Source organism: Melospiza georgiana, chromosome 7 (assembly GCF_028018845.1).
Source record: "Melospiza georgiana isolate bMelGeo1 chromosome 7, bMelGeo1.pri, whole genome shotgun sequence".
Lineage (NCBI taxonomy): Eukaryota > Metazoa > Chordata > Aves > Passeriformes > Passerellidae > Melospiza > Melospiza georgiana.
The window spans coordinates 29,781,972-29,799,095 of record NC_080436.1 but is presented as its reverse complement, the minus strand read 5'-3'; the positions used below and the strand labels follow the sequence as shown (position 1 = coordinate 29,799,095).

General features: G+C 46.6%; 1 protein-coding gene across 5 annotated transcripts in view; it reads left to right on the top strand.

The window, feature by feature from the left end:
* HSPBAP1 (HSPB1 associated protein 1) overlaps positions 1-7,753 on the top strand; it is a 37,052-nt gene extending 29,299 nt beyond the window's left edge. For 3 of the 5 annotated variants that reach the window (XM_058028221.1, XM_058028223.1, XM_058028220.1), the window contains 3 exons: positions 3,353-3,436; positions 6,385-6,495; positions 6,708-7,753. In XM_058028221.1, the coding sequence (XP_057884204.1) occupies positions 3,353-3,436; positions 6,385-6,495; positions 6,708-7,256 (744 nt within the window). In that variant the 3' untranslated portion in view covers positions 7,257-7,753. Of the gene's footprint in view, positions 1-3,352; positions 3,437-6,380; positions 6,496-6,707 lie in introns of all 5 variants that reach the window. The other 2 variants (XM_058028224.1, XM_058028222.1) reach the window with 2 other exon arrangements.
* The last annotated feature ends 9,371 nt before the right edge of the window (positions 7,754-17,124 follow it).

Genomic DNA, 17,124 nt, shown 5'->3' with positions numbered 1-17,124 from the left:
CCTCTTCCCTGAGCTTCCCTCATTCTCTCACCTAGGTCACTGTGGGCCATTCCTCCTCTTCACTGTGCCTTTCCCCATGGCTGTGCCTTTCCCTTGGCTGTGCCCATGTTTCTGACTCCAGTCACACTTGGAGCTCCATTTCAGTGCACAGGAAGACACCAGGAGGGAGGAGGAGGAGGCAGGGTGAGAAGCACCTTCCAAGCACCAGGACAGCCAGGCTCCAGCTGGGATGAGGCACAGGCTGGGGCAGCAGGGCTCACACAGTCCTCAGATGGTGCTCCCACAGAATTGGCTATGCCTGCACCTACTTCATTTTATGTTTCATTGCCATGGTTGCAAACACTTCTGGGATCTCCTTGGGTCCCCCCCGTGGCTCAGTGTCTTTATCTTCCCCTGACACTGGCTTCCTTTTTGTGTGCATTTACCTAAATATCTTTTTCTAATGAGCAGAAATTTCTTGGTATAATATTTCACTTCAGGGTATGCTCTCTTTTTGAAGCAATTCCACCTCTGCCCTACCTTTGCACTGTATCAAGTTAATCATGTCCACTGAGAATTCAAACCTGCTCTGTTCTCTGTGCTGTACAAGTCTTCAGCATTGCTTCACTTGCTCTCCCAACTGTTCCTTTGGTTTCTTTCCTCCCATTACAGCATCTCATTTTATCTTTTCTGGGACTTCTGTCCTACTTTAACTTCATTTGCTATATTTGGCTGTCACTAGCCTAAATATTAAAATTTATCTGATTGGTTACTGTTTAGATCAGTATCTTCCCAGCACGAATAAAGTTAGATAAGTTCTGTGGAAAGCAGGCTAGCACAAGATTATCTCTTAGCTTGGAGTAGTTCTGTCTTGCTATTGCCCTTTACATTTTCCCTATAAAATGTTTGCTGCATTTGTGTGTGTTGTTTCACTGTGGCTTACTTTTATGTTTCCTATAGAAATGTAGCTAAATCTGTGTCCCATATTCATAAACATATGGAAGTCTGCTTTTTTTAATTGTGAAATTGATTTTTAGAGGCAGCCGTGGTGGGTTTTTTTGGTTTATTTTCATTTGATTGTGCTTCTGTTTACTTTTAATTTGAAAACCTAGAAGGATACTAGTTTGTAAATGTAGAAGAACTCTATCTTTCTTTTCTGGGTTGTTGGGGTTTTGGGGGTTTTTTTTTTTTTTTTGGTCTTATTAGTTCTGCTCTCTTGCCAGCTGTATTTTTTTGTTTTAATTACCTTTTTCCATTTCTTCATCTTTATTAAAGTTTTAGTCCTTTTGCTTTTTGATACTTTCAATTTTCTTGTTGCTATAAATCCTAATTTTAACAAGCATAAGCTTGTTCAACAATGAAGGAGGGAGAGCAAGTGTCTTTATGGACCCTCTTGCCTATTTGAGTCGCAGCTCTGTAGCTCTCCTAGAAACTGCATCAGCGAAGAGTGCCAGCTGCAGAGACACAGCTTTGCAGTTATTACCCTTCACCTGCTGGCAAGGGAAACCTGATAGGTCTCTAAAGGACCAAGTTCCTCCTCTTTGGTTTGAAAACCCAGGACAAGTTGTGGGGATTGTATTTTCCTTCTGGCTGTACCTGCTCTCTCCAAAGCAATTCTGTCTCCATTTTGCATGTGAGTCATGTGGAGCCAGCACGTTCCATGTCTAATTTCCTTCTTGGTTTTCCAGGCAGCATTTCTTACTGAAACATTTATACATTTCCCTTAATCTGTCTCTTGCTCATGTTCCCTTGCCACATGGTCTCTGTGCAGCACCTCCCCAGTGTCTGCTGCCCTCCTCCACGTGCTGGAGCTCGCTGTTCTGCACAGGGCTCACAGGAAGGATCCCACTGGTGCCACTCACAGGAGCTCTGCTTTCTTCTGCTGTAACACAAAGTTTGCCAGGGCTCACCATTACACCCAGTCACTTGGAGGGCACCCAGAGTCTTTAGCAGACTTCAGTGTAAGAACCCCTATAGAGCAGATGAGCATTTGGGGAGGGAGGGGATTTGTATGATTTTGCAGTCAGTGAAACTGGAAAACACTTCCTTACAGATAAACCCATTGCTGCTAATGCAACGGCACTGTTCATTTAAAGTGGATGTTTCCTTGATAAAAACAAAACTCTGAAACTCGTTCAGCAGAGAAAACATGTTTTGGCTGCAGTCTGTAGGGTTTCATACACTTACATGTCAGGACTAATTAGTGATATTTTTAAAATAATGACCCTCCACTGACTGACTTCCCTTTCTGTTCTGCGTGCTGTATTGGATTAAAGAATAATTTCCAAAGGATTTTGACCTTTGGAGAGCCAGTGCTTTTTGTTTGACCTAAATTTAAGCCTGTAGAGAACATTTTGTCGTCTGGCCCAAAAATAAGTGTTCCAAGTGTCCTGTAAGTGTTTGCAGGACTGGTGCCATTGTTTGCCCCACAGACACTTTCCCATTAGCCACGTTTTGATGTAATGAAGCACAGGGCTATCTGGGTAGCAGAACATCCTTCTAAGTAATTTGTGTCTACCAAGAGAAAGAACTGTCTGCAATTCAGATACAGATCATTGCTTCACTTTCCCCATTGTGAAGTATATATTTTTATCTGTCTCTGACCATTTTTATAACTTGTCAAAAAATATCTTTTATGCTTTCCTTGATAGCTCCATGTTACTCTAATGTTCAGTAATCTGCAAAGCTTGTCCTCTATCATCAAAACAACATCAGTGTCTTGTACCATAAAAAACCATGGGTTGGAATCAATTTTCTGTCACAGCTATCATCCTGATATTGTTGTAAAGCTCTGATCTAAACTAGACTGTCCCAGAAATCATGACATTTTCTTTTAAAAGCCTGTCTACTAAAAGTGAAACATTTAATACTGGTGATTATTTACCAGAATTAAAGCTGCATTTTGTCACCTAGTTGCCTAGATGAGCAGAGGGATGCCTGCTTCTTGGGAAAACCAGCTGGCAGTCCTACAGGAACTGGGAAATTTGCTCAGTTGGAGAGTCTACAAAAGAATTCCTGCTTGACTGAGACTCTCTCTGAAGTCCTGATGTACTGCTGCACCATCTGCACCCCCTCTGTTCTGCTGTATTTTGCTTACCCACAGCATTTAAAGGTTATAGTCCTGCTTGGGATTATATGGGAAGGAGTTTGGATGAAAGGTAGTTCTGGATCATGTCCATGTCTTACATGGTAGTATTGATAGCGTGGGCGTTTAAGTCTTGAGAAAAGGCTCTTTAAAAGAGAGAAATAAATATCACCTCTCACCTGTGTCCTTGCCTCAGGTCTGTCTCTACACCCCACATCACCTAAATTAAAAAACTGTGTCTTTCTTCAGGCTTCTGCTTGTTCCCTAATGCAATGTCTGCACTTCCAGGTCCTGTTTGTCCCAAGGCACTGGTGGCACTATGTGGAATCCATTGATCCTGTCACTGTCAGCATCAACTCTTGGATTGAACTGGTATTTTCCTTTGAATGTCCTTTTAATGGGGGTGTGGCACAAGGGATTTCTGTCCCCTGCCTGCCAGGTTCAGTCCTACTGGGTGTGTTGTGTTCAGAGGCTGGGGAGGGAAGAGCCCTTATGGATACATTTTTTCTGGAAGAACCTTTCAAGGTTCCAGATCTGAAGCCCCAGTTTAGCAGAAATCCCCTTTCAAGTTTACTTCAATCAGGTAAACAATTAAACACAAGCTAAATTTTCATGCCTAATTTCTTAAGGGCCAGCCAGCTTTGTGCTGAATAGAGAACAAAAAACCAGGAACTTCACCTCAAGGACAAGCTTATGTGCAAAGCTAAATTAGAATTTAAATCAGATTAATGTGAATAGGAAGGGAGGAGAAGAAGATTTTTGAATTTTCATTCCTCTGTGATAGTTTTGCTTTGGCTGAAGTTGGATTTCCTCGTGTATTTGATTAATTTTCTTCTCCCTGGGCTTTGATTTTTCTTGCTCATGTTAACCAGTATATATGGGATGGTTCCAGGGATATTATAAAATCATAGAATAGTTTGGATTGGAAGGGACGTTTAAAGGTTGTCTAGTCCAATCACTCTACAAGGAGCAGGGACATATTCCACTAGATCATCTCAATACTCCAGAAGGTTTTCTGATTGACATTACTTTATTATTAATGCTAGGTTAATATTAAAAAAAAAAAAACTTTTGAAATGGCCTCACTGAAATACTCACTGCCTTTTTTTTCCCTACTTCTAAAACCTATATTAGACTGGAAATCTGCAGGGGAAAGAACACATGCTTTCAGCTGCTGTTCCAAGACCAGAGGATGCATTTCTCATACCAACATCAAACCAAGCAGAGCACAGGAACTCACTTGGGTATTTTCCTCATGGAGAAATTTTTGAGGTGAAACCTGTGTATTTAGCAAGGACAGCAGGCCCACAGCCCAGACCAGGCTCTCACACAGCCCTAAATGCAGTCAGGCTGTTTGCAGTGCCAGAGAAGGCACCAATTATATTGTAGAGCAGCCACTTAAGCCTGCCTTGAATTTGAGCCTTTGAGGTAATTCAGAGGAGCTGGCTGTGTGCCCTGGGCTTGGGAAGGCCCTGATGTCAGCACACACTTGTGCCCTAAGCTGGACCTCACAAGTTGTCCCCCTCTGGAGGAGCAGGCTGTGGTGGGATCAGCTTGGCTGGTAGCTCCCAGGTGCTGGCATGGGGCCTGAGCATTTCTAGCTGTTCTTATGTGTTGCAAGGGGAAAAAAAAAGTGGAGCTAAACTCTACATCCTGTTCTGTCATAAAGGTCTTGCAGAAGTCACCAAGATCCTGTTTGGTGCCAGCAGGAGTCAGTGGCTGTGTGGTGTCATAAGCACAGGAGTCTTTGCTGGATCTTGCTAATAAATGACATACACCCTCCCCAGATATCAGTATCTGCCATGAGCAAATGTGGCTATGGCAGCCCAGGTGAAAGGTCCTTACAGAAATCACCCCTGCAGCTGATGATGCAGCATTGTTTGTGAGGTGTTGGGCACTCCATCTATAAAATAAATTCTGACATGGATTCTAAAAGACAATTCTGAGAACATTTGCATTACCAAACCAAGCAGTTCTTGCTCGCAGCTGTTACCAGCTGCTTTCATATTGACAGATGTGAATCACACCAACAATTACAGTCCCAGTGAAACCATTAATTATATTGGCAAGAGTCTAGAGTAGAAATTTAATTTGTTTTCAGCTGGATGTGAGCTACCCAAAAGTATTCCTTGCTTTCTAACATACTGTCATGCAATCAGTACAGCCCTGTTGTTCTGCAGGCCAGGATGAATACCAAGAATGCAACACCTTAAATAGTTTCCACATGTCAATACCAAACTCTGTACTTTGGTGGATTTTTATACAAGGCCATTAAAAAGCCTAGCATCCAAACCCACAAAATGCCAAGAGCACTTCCCCCTGCTTCTATCCTAAACTCTGCTTAGGGTTCCAGGAAAAATTGCTGCTTTCAGCCCTCATACTAGCCAGATGTGTGGTTTGCTTGACAGGTTCCCTGGAGCCACAGTTAGACTGGTCAGGGCTGTGGGTTGACCACATTGGATCTTCCCTCCAACACTAATACATCTAAGCATCTCAATTAAATCAAATATATGCATCCACTTCTAGGTACTTGTCATTGAGATAACAAAACCACCATCCTGTTTGAAGAGTCTACCATTCCTTCCACATACAAGAAACTCAAATGGGAAAGAAAGCCAAAATCCTATAAAGTTTTTTCTGCTATCCTAACCTAGCAAGCATCCAGCTGTCCAAGGGGGATCATGAAGGAAGGCCTGAAACAAAGAGCCTATATTAAGTTAGTAAGTCAATTTTCAGTTTTGCAGGAGAGTTTTCAGAGCAAACATGCTTTTCCTTCTGGTGATGTTCAAAAGTGCAGCAGTTTGTCAGCTGCTGTTACATGATAAAATGTTTCCTAAATTTCCTTAAGATTCACTTTTGTGCTTGTGTAGTCCTTAGATAGCTGCTGCCTTGCTATAACATCTTGTGTGTTTTAATTGCTTAAATTAGACATAATATGTAGATATAAAAATGTGCTATATACTTCTATGGCTCTTGTAGTCCTAAAGAGCTGTTTAAATGCACACATTAATTAAATGCTAATATTGCATTATAATTTCAAGCACCAGATTCAATTAACAAAACACTAATAAGGGAAAAGATTATATACACATACTATTTTTTGCAAATCCTTATTCAGATGAGCAGTCACACCAAAGCCTGTGCTGTCACCTGTTTGGGGGCTTTGCACAGGAAGAGAGTCTGAAACCTTCCACTGACTTCACATGCATGAGTGTGGCTTTCAAACTAAGGCCATCTATGTTTTTCCTAAGATCTTTCAGCTTTCTGCAGAGAGCCATGAGCTAATCTGTCCCCTAAAACCTTCTGTTCTCTTGAGGCAGGATGCAGATCATGAAGCCCGTGTAGAGGAGGCAATAACTCGAATGCTGGTATGTGCCATAAAATCAGCAGAAAATCCCAGTGATGGAGATCTCTGGCTAAATCCCACAGAGGTAAGCCCTCTACTGCTCTCATTATAGCAGCAATAACAAAGAATTACTGACATTTTGCTTAGCTCCCCCTGAGTCTTTATGCTGCTTTGAGAAAGGGAGTTTGAAGTTCCATCCCCCTTCATGTAGCAAAAGTAATTCATGGAAGATAATCACGCAAGGCTGAATTGAAACATGTCTCCTTTTAACTGAGTGTATTCTGGGTGTTTTCTTAGGTTGAGGCAACCTCCCATGAAATCAATCTTCAGTACCTGAATAAAGCAGTGTCTGCATACCTCAAGGAGACAAGTGTGTCAGGACAGGCACGTTCCAGCAGCAGTGGTGCAAAGCAGAGGACAAACACCTCATGCAAGAGGAAGAGAAGGGAAGCTGGCTGTGAACCAGAGAGCTGCACATTACTAACCCAGGAAAGTGACTTTCCTGCACCCAAAGCAGAAGAGCTGCAGAAAATACCTTTTGGGCCTCATCTTATACAGGTTTTACCACAGTCTCACAAAACCAGTGTGGTGGGTGCAGTTGCAGTTGAAAGTGATGGTAGAGATCTTCTCCATGAAAATGAAGAACATTTTGGAAAATTACAGTGCAAGAGGAAGAGATTGCTAATGAGTAATGACTGTGAGGCAGCTGCACATCAAATGGATTCAGACTGCAGTCCATGCACCTCACAAACAGCCCTTTCTACCAATGACTTGTTAGACTGTCTGGTTAATCCTCGTGTCATCAGTTTAGTGGCTCAGCTGCTGTTGGAGAGAATGAGAGTGTGATGCTGGAGTGCTTTATCATTGCTGAAACAGAAATCAAACAGCAGTTCTTGTTCTGCATGTTTAAGATCTGTAATAATTGAATGTTCCATTTCAAGTAATTTTTAGGTACAGATAGACACAGTTAATGGTTAAGTGCAGGTTGAAGTTGAGCTGAAAGAAGAATAGCTGGTTAGTGATGGCTGTGAAGAGAAAGGTGTGTTTAGTCAGGGAGCTGCTCAATGTTATGAACAAGAGAGAGCACACACAGTCACACTCCCACCGTGCTGTGCAGGTGGGATCTTCACAGTGCTCTACAGCTCTGAGCTGGAAAACAAATATGGCTTGATGATGGATAGCAGAGGGAGTGCTGGGACATGGTCACAGCAAAGGGGAACCACGGGTAGGAGCAGAGAGATTGACTGACTGTAGACTGCAGTCCTTGACCACATTTAAAGTAATAATAAGCAATAAGCAATCAGTTGATTACATGAAAAGTAATAAATTCAGGTAAACCTAAACCTCAGCCAAGAGAGAATGCACTCACTAATGCATCTACTTCCTCCCTTCTACTAAATAACTTCAGTTTTGTCACAGAGCTCTGGGTGGGAGTGAGACAAAAGCCCTTAGCAAGAAAGTGGCCTTTAGCTACTTGAAGGTGGGTGAGTGTTATGGTTTGGGCCTGGCAAAGCCAGAGCCCCCATGAGGACACCTTCTCCCCGGTGTCTGCTGCGAGATGTGACCAGGAATAAACAAAGCAGGCTCCAACTTCAACATACAGAAAAGTTTATTAACTAAGCTACATACAAACAATTACTAAACTACACACAAACACTAAACTACACATACACAAAGGAAAAAAAAAAAAAAAATCACAAGGAGAATGAAAACTACACAGAAACACTTCCCCCTCCTCCTCCAGATCCCCGTACAATTCATCTCCCAAAATTATCCACACTCCCAAAATTATTCACACTCCGTCTGGCACCACCCTTTAGATTGGTCAAACTTTCAACTCCTCAAGAGGAGAGGGAGTCCTTCCATGTGTCATGGTGGCCTTTTCCGTCCTTGTTCCGGTGCTCTCACCACCAAACAGGGATCAGGGCTGCTTCCAGGGTTGTCTTTTTAAGGATGCTATGTCCAGTTCCAGAAAAGCACAGTATCTCACCTTCTCATCCTCTGGGACATCCGTCCCCCCCATATTTTATATACCCCCTGGGGCCGAGGGGTCCACACACTGACTCTTCTTTGGCTCTGGGACATTTCTCCCCCTGGACTCAGTCTCTGTATCTCACGGAAACATAGCTCTGTCCATGACTACACAAAAGAGTCCAGCATTAAATGCCACTCCATCTTCTCCATTCTTTCAACATCTCTCACTCTCTCTCTCTCTCTGGTCCAGACCTCCATCACTCGTTCATTACCTTCATCCTCCTCCTCTCTTATCACTCGTCTAGGAAGGGTTAATGTTCTGTAAGGCCTTCATTGTCCAAAAAAAAAAGGGTTAAAAAACTCCTCCAGGCGGCTGGACTCCTGGCTACACCCCCCCCCCCCCCCATCTCCTCAGCTGGGCTGCCTGCTGCCAGCACATATTTACTGAATTTCAAGGTAACACAGGCTGCACTCTCTCTCTCTCTCTGTCTGTCTCCAAAAGGGGGGGGGGGGGGGGGGGAATGGCTGCCCGATGTCTCTTGTTGCTCTCCACCCTTCCATCCTCCAAGGCCTTCTCACCCCCATCTCTGTCCAGGCCCAGGCCTACCGCATGGCTGCCCCTCCCCCGCCCAGCAGCAGCGGCTGGACAGGGGAGAGCTCCGACCTCCGACCTCCGTCCCTCGAAGTCCCAAGAGAGCCTCCCAGGGCCGAAGCTCTGCTTTTAACCCCTGGGTGTTCTCGGAGGTGTGTCCTAAAACCCACTGGTTATCCCAGGTGCCAATATCAAAATCCAAGCACCCATTGGTTTGACCACAACATCCCAGAATTCCCACTTCTTCCTGGTCAAACCACCACAGTGAGTAAGGGCATTGGGAAGTTCCTGCTATTATTTATTTAAAGACAGGTGTGCACAGTCCCCTAAGAAACATAGCAAAACAGCTATGACTTTTTACCTCTGTCCATCTCCTTACCATAACAATCAAAATGTATTAATTTTTTTCTTTTGGTTGTAAATGGTTGCTGTACAAGATCAGCCTTTCTTCAAAGGATAGTAATCCTTGGATTTGGTTTTAAAAGCTGGGTTGTTCTTTGATTGAAATTTAAGGAACATGAAATATAGGCAAGAGGTTTGTTAACTCTGAATCTATGCATGGAGGCTTGAACAAAACCTGGGAAGAAAGCTGCTGGCACCTTCCAGGATGCTCTCACCTCCTCTGATTTCTGTTTGTGGTGGCACCACAGGCATTTTCCCTAACTGCAGTTTCCAAAGACAGCTTCAGGGACAGCTCCTGTGAAACCTTTGCTTTTAAAATGTCTCTTTGCTAGTGTCTGCTAGAGACCAAGAAGCCAGTTTCTATCATCAGCCTGTTCTCATAGCCCTAACCTTCCATGACCAGCCCTCCAGCTGGTATTTCCTTTGCTTGATGTGTGCTCCCTGCTAAATACATGAAGCTAGTGCTGTTTTCACAAAGATCACCTTCCACTAATTTATAGTTGAAAAATCCTGACTGCAAAGGTGCTTTCTCTCTGCTTTTATTCAGATTGCATTGTTGGCAGGGCCCTGATGAATTATGGTAAGGGCTTTACATATGCACCAGTAGATCAGAAATTCAGGGAACCTTGCCATTTCAAAAATCTCCCCAAAAACCTAATACACTTGGAAGAGGATTAAGTTGAAAAGGCTCAAATGTTCATGTTTAACAACACAGAAACCTTACTCTGATGGAAACAGAGCTGTGTGTGTAGTTTGCTGGAGACCCTGGCTTTGAAGCGTGGCTGTGAGTTAGCAGCAGAGGCCACACGAGCTCCATCTCTGACCCACAAATGGGCAGTTTCCAGTCCTGCTCTGCCCTGGTAATTGAGCTTAGGCACTGGTAACACCTCAGCAATGAGAGACAATCCACTGTTCTTGTTTCATGTTTCTACACCAAAGAGTTTCAGCAGGGTTGCACCCCTGCAACCAGACCAGAATTTAATAAACAATCCTGTTGATACAGTTCCTGTTTGTGTGGTGGCACTGCTGTGACAAAGGGATTTGGTCAGGAATCACTTAGGAAACATTTTGGTCACCTCTGCTGCCTTTAGTGATTCACCAGGCTCATAGGGAGCAGTCTGTGGAACAGGGCAGACCCATTTTGAGGCACAGGCACATCTCAGCAGAGCTGGGTTTAGCAAGACCCTGCTCATGTCCTACTGCTGGGCTTGCCTTTCCCAGGCTGACCAGAGGGCCTGGGACCAGCTAGAGAGCTCTGCTGCTGGGAGCAGTTGTACTGGGAAGGAAGGGTTACAAATGCCTCATTTTAATTCACTGAGCAAAAATAGTCTTGCAATAAAAAAGCTTTTATGTCTAGAACAGATAGAGGTGGGGGAGGAGAAGCACAGGCAGTAAAGTGGAGGAGGATGGCAGCATCATCTTCCAGTCTCCACAGTGTGAACTTGCTTAGCTTAAGCTTTCCTCCCAACACACAAATCATCTTAACACACCCCACGAAATCCACACTGAACATTTCACCCCTCTGTATTCCAAATGACTGTCCTTGGAAAAGCTCACTGAACATGTCAGGGGTCTCTGTAGGACTTGCCCTGATCACAAGTCTGTGCCAGAGGAGCCATTTCAGGCTCAGTGTAGGAGCAGCAGCATTCTCCCAAGGCTGAGCTGTGTTCAGTCACATCTCTCACCACTCCAATCACACCCTCCCTGCCTGGGGACAGTCACAGTTTATGCCTGTCCAGGTGCAGGCCATGATTTAAGGGCCAGGCTGTGGCCAGAAGCCATTAAGCCAAGGGGACAGGGAGAAGAGCGAGTGAGGCTGTTTAGGATGCAAGGCAAAAGCACCAGAAGGACTTTGTGTCTCAGAGGTGCAATATAAAATCTCAGCCATACACTCTGCACACGGGGGCAGAGAGAGAAATGACCACAAATTCAGCAAGTCACGTATGGCAAATGGCTTGTGCACCAGCAAGAGAAATTTATGGCTCTGACCCGATTCGCAGCGTGCCCAGCACCACCATTCCTGACGCCGCTTCTAAATTCATGGCTGCTGCGTGCAGAGGCTCAGACAAGTTTCTACATATTCATAGCGTTAAAAATAAATGATTCCTGATCTCTCTGGTGACAGCCTGTCTCCAAGAAGAGCAGGAACCCAGTGCTAGCCCTCTGCAACTGCTGATAGAAGCTTTCTCCCTCAAGAAGGAGCATTTCCCACCTCACTGTGAGCAGTGGGCACAGCAGCAGTTGAGATCATAGCCCAGAGCCATCGCTGGGGTGGTCACAGTGGTGACATTGTGTCATCTCTGCAGTAGCTGAGTGACAGTAAGAGATGGATGCTGCAGGGTCTAGTTTTGAAGTTAAAGCTTTGCTCCAGCCCAGAGCCAGTCCAAGCAGTGGGATGGACCAGCACATTCACCTTCCCACACACATCCAGGCTGCTCTTGGCTGGTAGAGACGCTGCGTGTTCCCTGCCCCAGTCCCAGGTTTGCAGAGTGCCTCATGGGCCAGCCTGGGTTATCTCTCCTGGACTCACTGGCCTTGCTACTCACTGGCCCTGAGCACCAGCCTCATTGAAAGGAATCTGCAGAAACCACACCCAGGTCTGACAGCCTCAGCTCTCAAGTGAGCAGGAAGGGAAAACCCCAAATAACAACCTCTTCCAGAGTTTCAGTCTTCTCTGGAAAACCTCCTCACTAAATTTCTGTGGGTACCACTGGGTTTCACAGTGCTACTGCCCCCATGTACCTCTCCCAGAACTTCTGCTGTGGCTCAGTTTTCTTGATGTCACAGAGCAGCTCAAAAGCTGTGACATATGTTATCATATAGCATTAACCATAGATTGAGCTTTTAACTAACAAACATGGCATATTGAAGAGGCAGAGAGAATCCTTCCACAGTGCTAATTGCCCTTTAAAATAAAAGTAGTGCTACAATTCAGTCTGTTTGCCAACTAGCAAGCTCCTTGCTGTGTTTCTCAGCTGCAAATGTGAACTGTTTTGGTGTTTGGCATGAACAGGCTTCCACTCATGGGAGTTTCCTTCATGGGACATTTCCAGTAGGGCTGATGGGGAAAGACTCCTGCAAAGAAGTGGCCTGATTTTACCATCTGGTTCATCCAGATGGGGAAGGAAAAGGATCCTAGATCTCCTGTACCATATTCTGTCCTCCAGACAGAGAGCTCTGACCCACAGCAAGATGGGGACACACTTTGCCACGCTGGCTGAAGGGGCAGTGGGATGATGGCATCTGTGATTAAAGAGCCACACATTTCAGGGCTGTGTTTTTGGAGACATCCCAAGTGGATGCTCCCACTAAACATTAATTTCTCCATCTAATTAGTGGGGTTTGTCCACCTTAGTGGGGTGACTGGGAGCTGGAAGTTCTGGTCACCTTGGAACAGCCAGTTTGGGAGGACCCCAGTCCCCAGGGCTCTAGGGGGGACTGTAGGGCAGTGGGGACAGAAGTGGCAAGCGCAACACTGGTAGAGAGAGGATTTTTGTGAGTCTCCCAGAGGCTCAGAGAAGACAAGCAGAAGCCCTGGAGCTCTCTGACCTCCCAGTGCCCCTGTGCTGAGGGACCTGGGGAGCCCTGGAGCTGGTGAAAGTGTCTCACAAGCCAGAAGTGCTTCTTTGCACCCAAATCTCACATGCATCACAGCGCTCCTGGTCCTTGTATTTATTTACAGGGGCAGTGTTATGGAAAAGACACAGCCAGCTCCCTGCTCAGTACCTATTAAAGATTCTTAGAGAAACCTAGCTCTAGGTTTTGAGAGCACAGATTTTGCTGCTTCCAAAGCTGTGGTGGTATTCTCCCAGCAATGAGTTCTCATTCCTTGTGATGACCTACGAAAACCACTTTGTGAAGGTCTGAATCTGATACTTTCAGCGCTGAAGGACTTTTAAATCCAATTTCACAGCAAAAAAGGTGGCTCCACACCTTTCCAGATCAGAAAGGTTGATTGTAAAACAGGTTTTTATCTCCCTGGTAGATATTTGAATCATGTAGAGTCACTCTCTGTCACATCAGGGAGGGTATATGAGCTTCAAGGGCAGCTAAAGAGTTAAAATTGTTCCTGAATTCCTCTCTCACCCCTGCCATGTCCCCTCCTCCTGCTCCCCAGAGCCTCGGCTATGCCCATTGAAAGCATCAGGCAGTAAAACCCATCCCTTCAGAGCAGTGCCAGGCTTGTCCCATGCCCTGGTGGGACACATGAATCCAGCCCAATTAGCAGCAGCCCTAACAAAGCTGGCTGAAAAACCACTATTATAATGAAAGATGGTGCTGTGTAAAAAGAAAGCAGAGCAAGTGAGGCTGTAACACAACTTACTGCTGTCCCCAGAGGAGCCTCGTGACTTACGAGGGACTCGGTGCCTCGCCTGCGTTTCAGCCCTGCTTCCCCAGGGATGTAATATATTACCTCTGCATTTTCTTGGAGCTTTGGGGGTCTATCCAAAGGGATTAGGATCCCTGCCCTGGTTAAGAATGGAGCTTTCTGCCACCCTGGGATAGCTCACTGCAATGTGATTTGTTCCTTGTGTGCTACTGCTCCATGGAAGCTGCAGCATTGCAAAGATCGGTGCTGCAGAGTGCAGGTAGCTCACCCCTGCTCTGGCCATGACTGGCGCCTCTCCACGGGCCAGCAGCCCCATCTCCCACCCAGGCTGGGGCCCTGAGGACAGCCTTGCTTGGGTGAGCCTCCTCTCTGCGTGCTGGGGACTGGATGGGATCAAAGGTCTCCAAATCACCGACCCCAGGCATGTGAATAGACCTGACTGCCCCCAGGTTACATCCATGAGGAGGAGCTTTGTGGGCAGATCAAGGCCAGAGCAAGGCCAGCACAACACATCAACAGAAGCATTCTCAGCCCCATGACTGCTCTCCTGCATCTGTCAACCATGTTATTACCATTATTAACTCAAAAAGATGTTCAGAGCTCTATCAGAAGAAGCACTGGAAGAGGAATCAGTGGAAGACCAGCCTGTCCTGGCTGGGGCAGGAGAGCAAAGAAGAGATGGCCATGCAGGTCTTTTCCATCCCTTCCTCTTCAGAGAGTCAATTAGCAAGGCATGGTAACAGTATTTGTGCAGTCCCTGCTTGTGCTGATTACAATAAATTTTGTCCTGCATGTTAAAGTCAGAAACATCTCGCATCTGCCAAGCAGCAATCAGGGCCAATTAATGAAGATGCAATTTCCCCAGATGCTGCTATTAACATAATTCACCGTGTTCCTAGCAACATGAATATAATTAACCCAGTTAACCACAACTCTCATCATGTCACACCAGGCTGCCCTTGCCCTCAGAGGAGCCTCCCTGCCCTGTCCCCAGCCACATCCACACGGCTGAGGGGCAGAGCCACTCCCCATCCTCTCTCCTTGGGGATGGGTTTGGGAGCCATGGATGCGGCCCCCAGCCCAGCAGTGCCAGAGACTCTTCTCAGGGGCAGGAGAGCACAACAACCCTGACACCCCACATGGTTTCCAGGCCTCAGCTGCACCTCCAAATTGATGGGGGACACTGCAGCAGACTTGCCCCAGCTCTGGGAACGGCACACACCTGTGGGGGTCAAACACATGGCACAATTCAGCCAGTCCCTTCATGCAGGGTGCCCTCCAGCCCTTCTTCCCAGGCTGATTCCATGGTAATGATGTGGCTCACACACAGCTCTGCCCTCAGCACCACCCAGAGCACAACAACTCACTGTGGGGAGCGGCAGGTCCAGCTGGAGTCAGGGGAGATCCTCACCCATGGGGGCAGCCTGCAGGGCTGGGACCAGTGTCCATGGACACCTCCACACACAGAGACATGAACAAGATCCAGGGTCCACCACAGTCCAGCAGATGGGAGCAAAGAGATTCTAGGCTGGAGAAATGGGATGATGTAATGCAAGGCCCTTGTGAAGAAAGGCTGGAGCCAGGACTGGTGGCTGGGGTGAGCTGCAAGAGGCTCCAGTGTCCTGTGCAGGTGTGTGTGTGTCCTTGTGTGTGTCCCAGCTGAGTCTGGGCAAGCCATGAGGGCCCCCAGGTGCTCCTGTGCTATCTGTGCTTGCCACGGGCTGGGGACAGGTGATGCTCCTGCTGCTGGTGGGGAAGGCCAGGGGCAGTGGGATTTTCTCCCCTGTCTGTCCTACCTCAGCTTTGCTGCTGCCTCTGAGGAACTCAGGGTGAGGAAGAGGAGGAAATGAAGGTTCAGGCGTTCAGACCAAATGTCAGGGTTTATGCAGTGCTTTGGTCCTTGAAGAGTTGAGGCAGAAATCTCATCCTGTGCCTGCATCCCAGTCTTGCTCTCACCTGATCATTCACCAGGTGCTGGAAGCAGGAACTGGAGATGCTCTTGGGAAGGACCAGGCCTCCTGCAGCCCCCTGGGTCATGTTTTAGCAGAGAAGCTTAATCACTGCCCACCTTCAGGGCTGACACAGGGTGCAACCAAGACTGTTTACACAAGTCCTGATTGTTTACACAAATATTATTTCAATTTTCCCTGATTTTAGAGAATGGACAATTTCAAGTGGTCAAAACTGATCAGAAGCAAGTTTCATCCACATGAAAGGACTAATCATCTGGGGGTTTGGGCTGGGTTTTATTTCATCATTCCACATTTTCAGTGTAATTTCACTTAAAAAAAAAACAACAAAAAATCCATGAGCAGCATTTCTGAAAAGCTCAAAACAGTTGGAAGGGCTTTTGTTTCCTGAGGGAAGAGCCCCTGGTTTCTCTCCCAGCCTTTTTTTCTGGTGAGAGAGGAAACAAGAAAGGGTATGTTAAAAATTAATGAATGCCTTTTTTTTCCCCCACAAGTGTGGGGAGTTTTCAAATGAATTTAAACTATTCAGTTCGTTCTTTTGATAGCTTTGGTCAATAGGGAGTTGATTTCCCAGCCAGCTCTGGGAGCACCTTGAAACTTCTAAAATTTGGAGAAGCATTGACCAAATCCCATTTCCTAGTGTGAGGCCACTAGTGCTTTAAATAATTCATCTGGTTTCCTGCAGATTGATTTAACTCAAATCACCTGCAAATTCTAAGTGTAAAAACGTGGGTAATCTGCCGGGTCAGAAAAAGCAAGACATTTTAATGAAAGCACAGACCTCTCCAAACCAGTGAATAGTTTAACAATTACCCGATATAATAGCACGTAAAAAGATGCTGTGGACAAAGGTGAGATCATTCTTGTTAATTAAAGTGTCTGAGCCACAACACTCCTGCCTTAATAGTGGATTTAAGCTGAAGCGCTGTAAAGCGATGATAGAACGGTCATTGCTTTTGTGTAATTAAGGGAGAATAGAGAATTGACAAGTGCTTCTGCGGAGGGCCGAGGGAGCGGTGCCAGCTCCTCACGGCTCTGCAGGATGCTGTTCTGGCTTTCCTGGGGCTGCTGGGACACCCAGGGCAGGCGGGGGATGTGAGGCTGCCCCGGCCTGGGCAGCGGCGGGACCCCGCGGGGATGGAGCCCCAGCCCGGCCGGGAAGGGCCCGGGGCCTGCGGGGCCCGCTTGGCTCTCCCGCAGCCTCCTTTCTGCCTTTCCACCCTCCTCTAGAAGGCCCCGCCGCCAAATCGGGATGGCCGCCAGCGCTAGAGGCGCCCTGGGGACACATTTTTGTGGGGTTAGGGGCGTTTTTGTGCGCTGCGCTGCCCTCTGCCAGTCTCTGCCCCGGGCGGGCTGGCTGGACCCGCCTCAGAGCCCGGGGAGCCTCAGCCGCGCCGGGCAGGGATCAAACATTGCTCGGGAAAGGGAGCGAGGGAGGGAGCGACC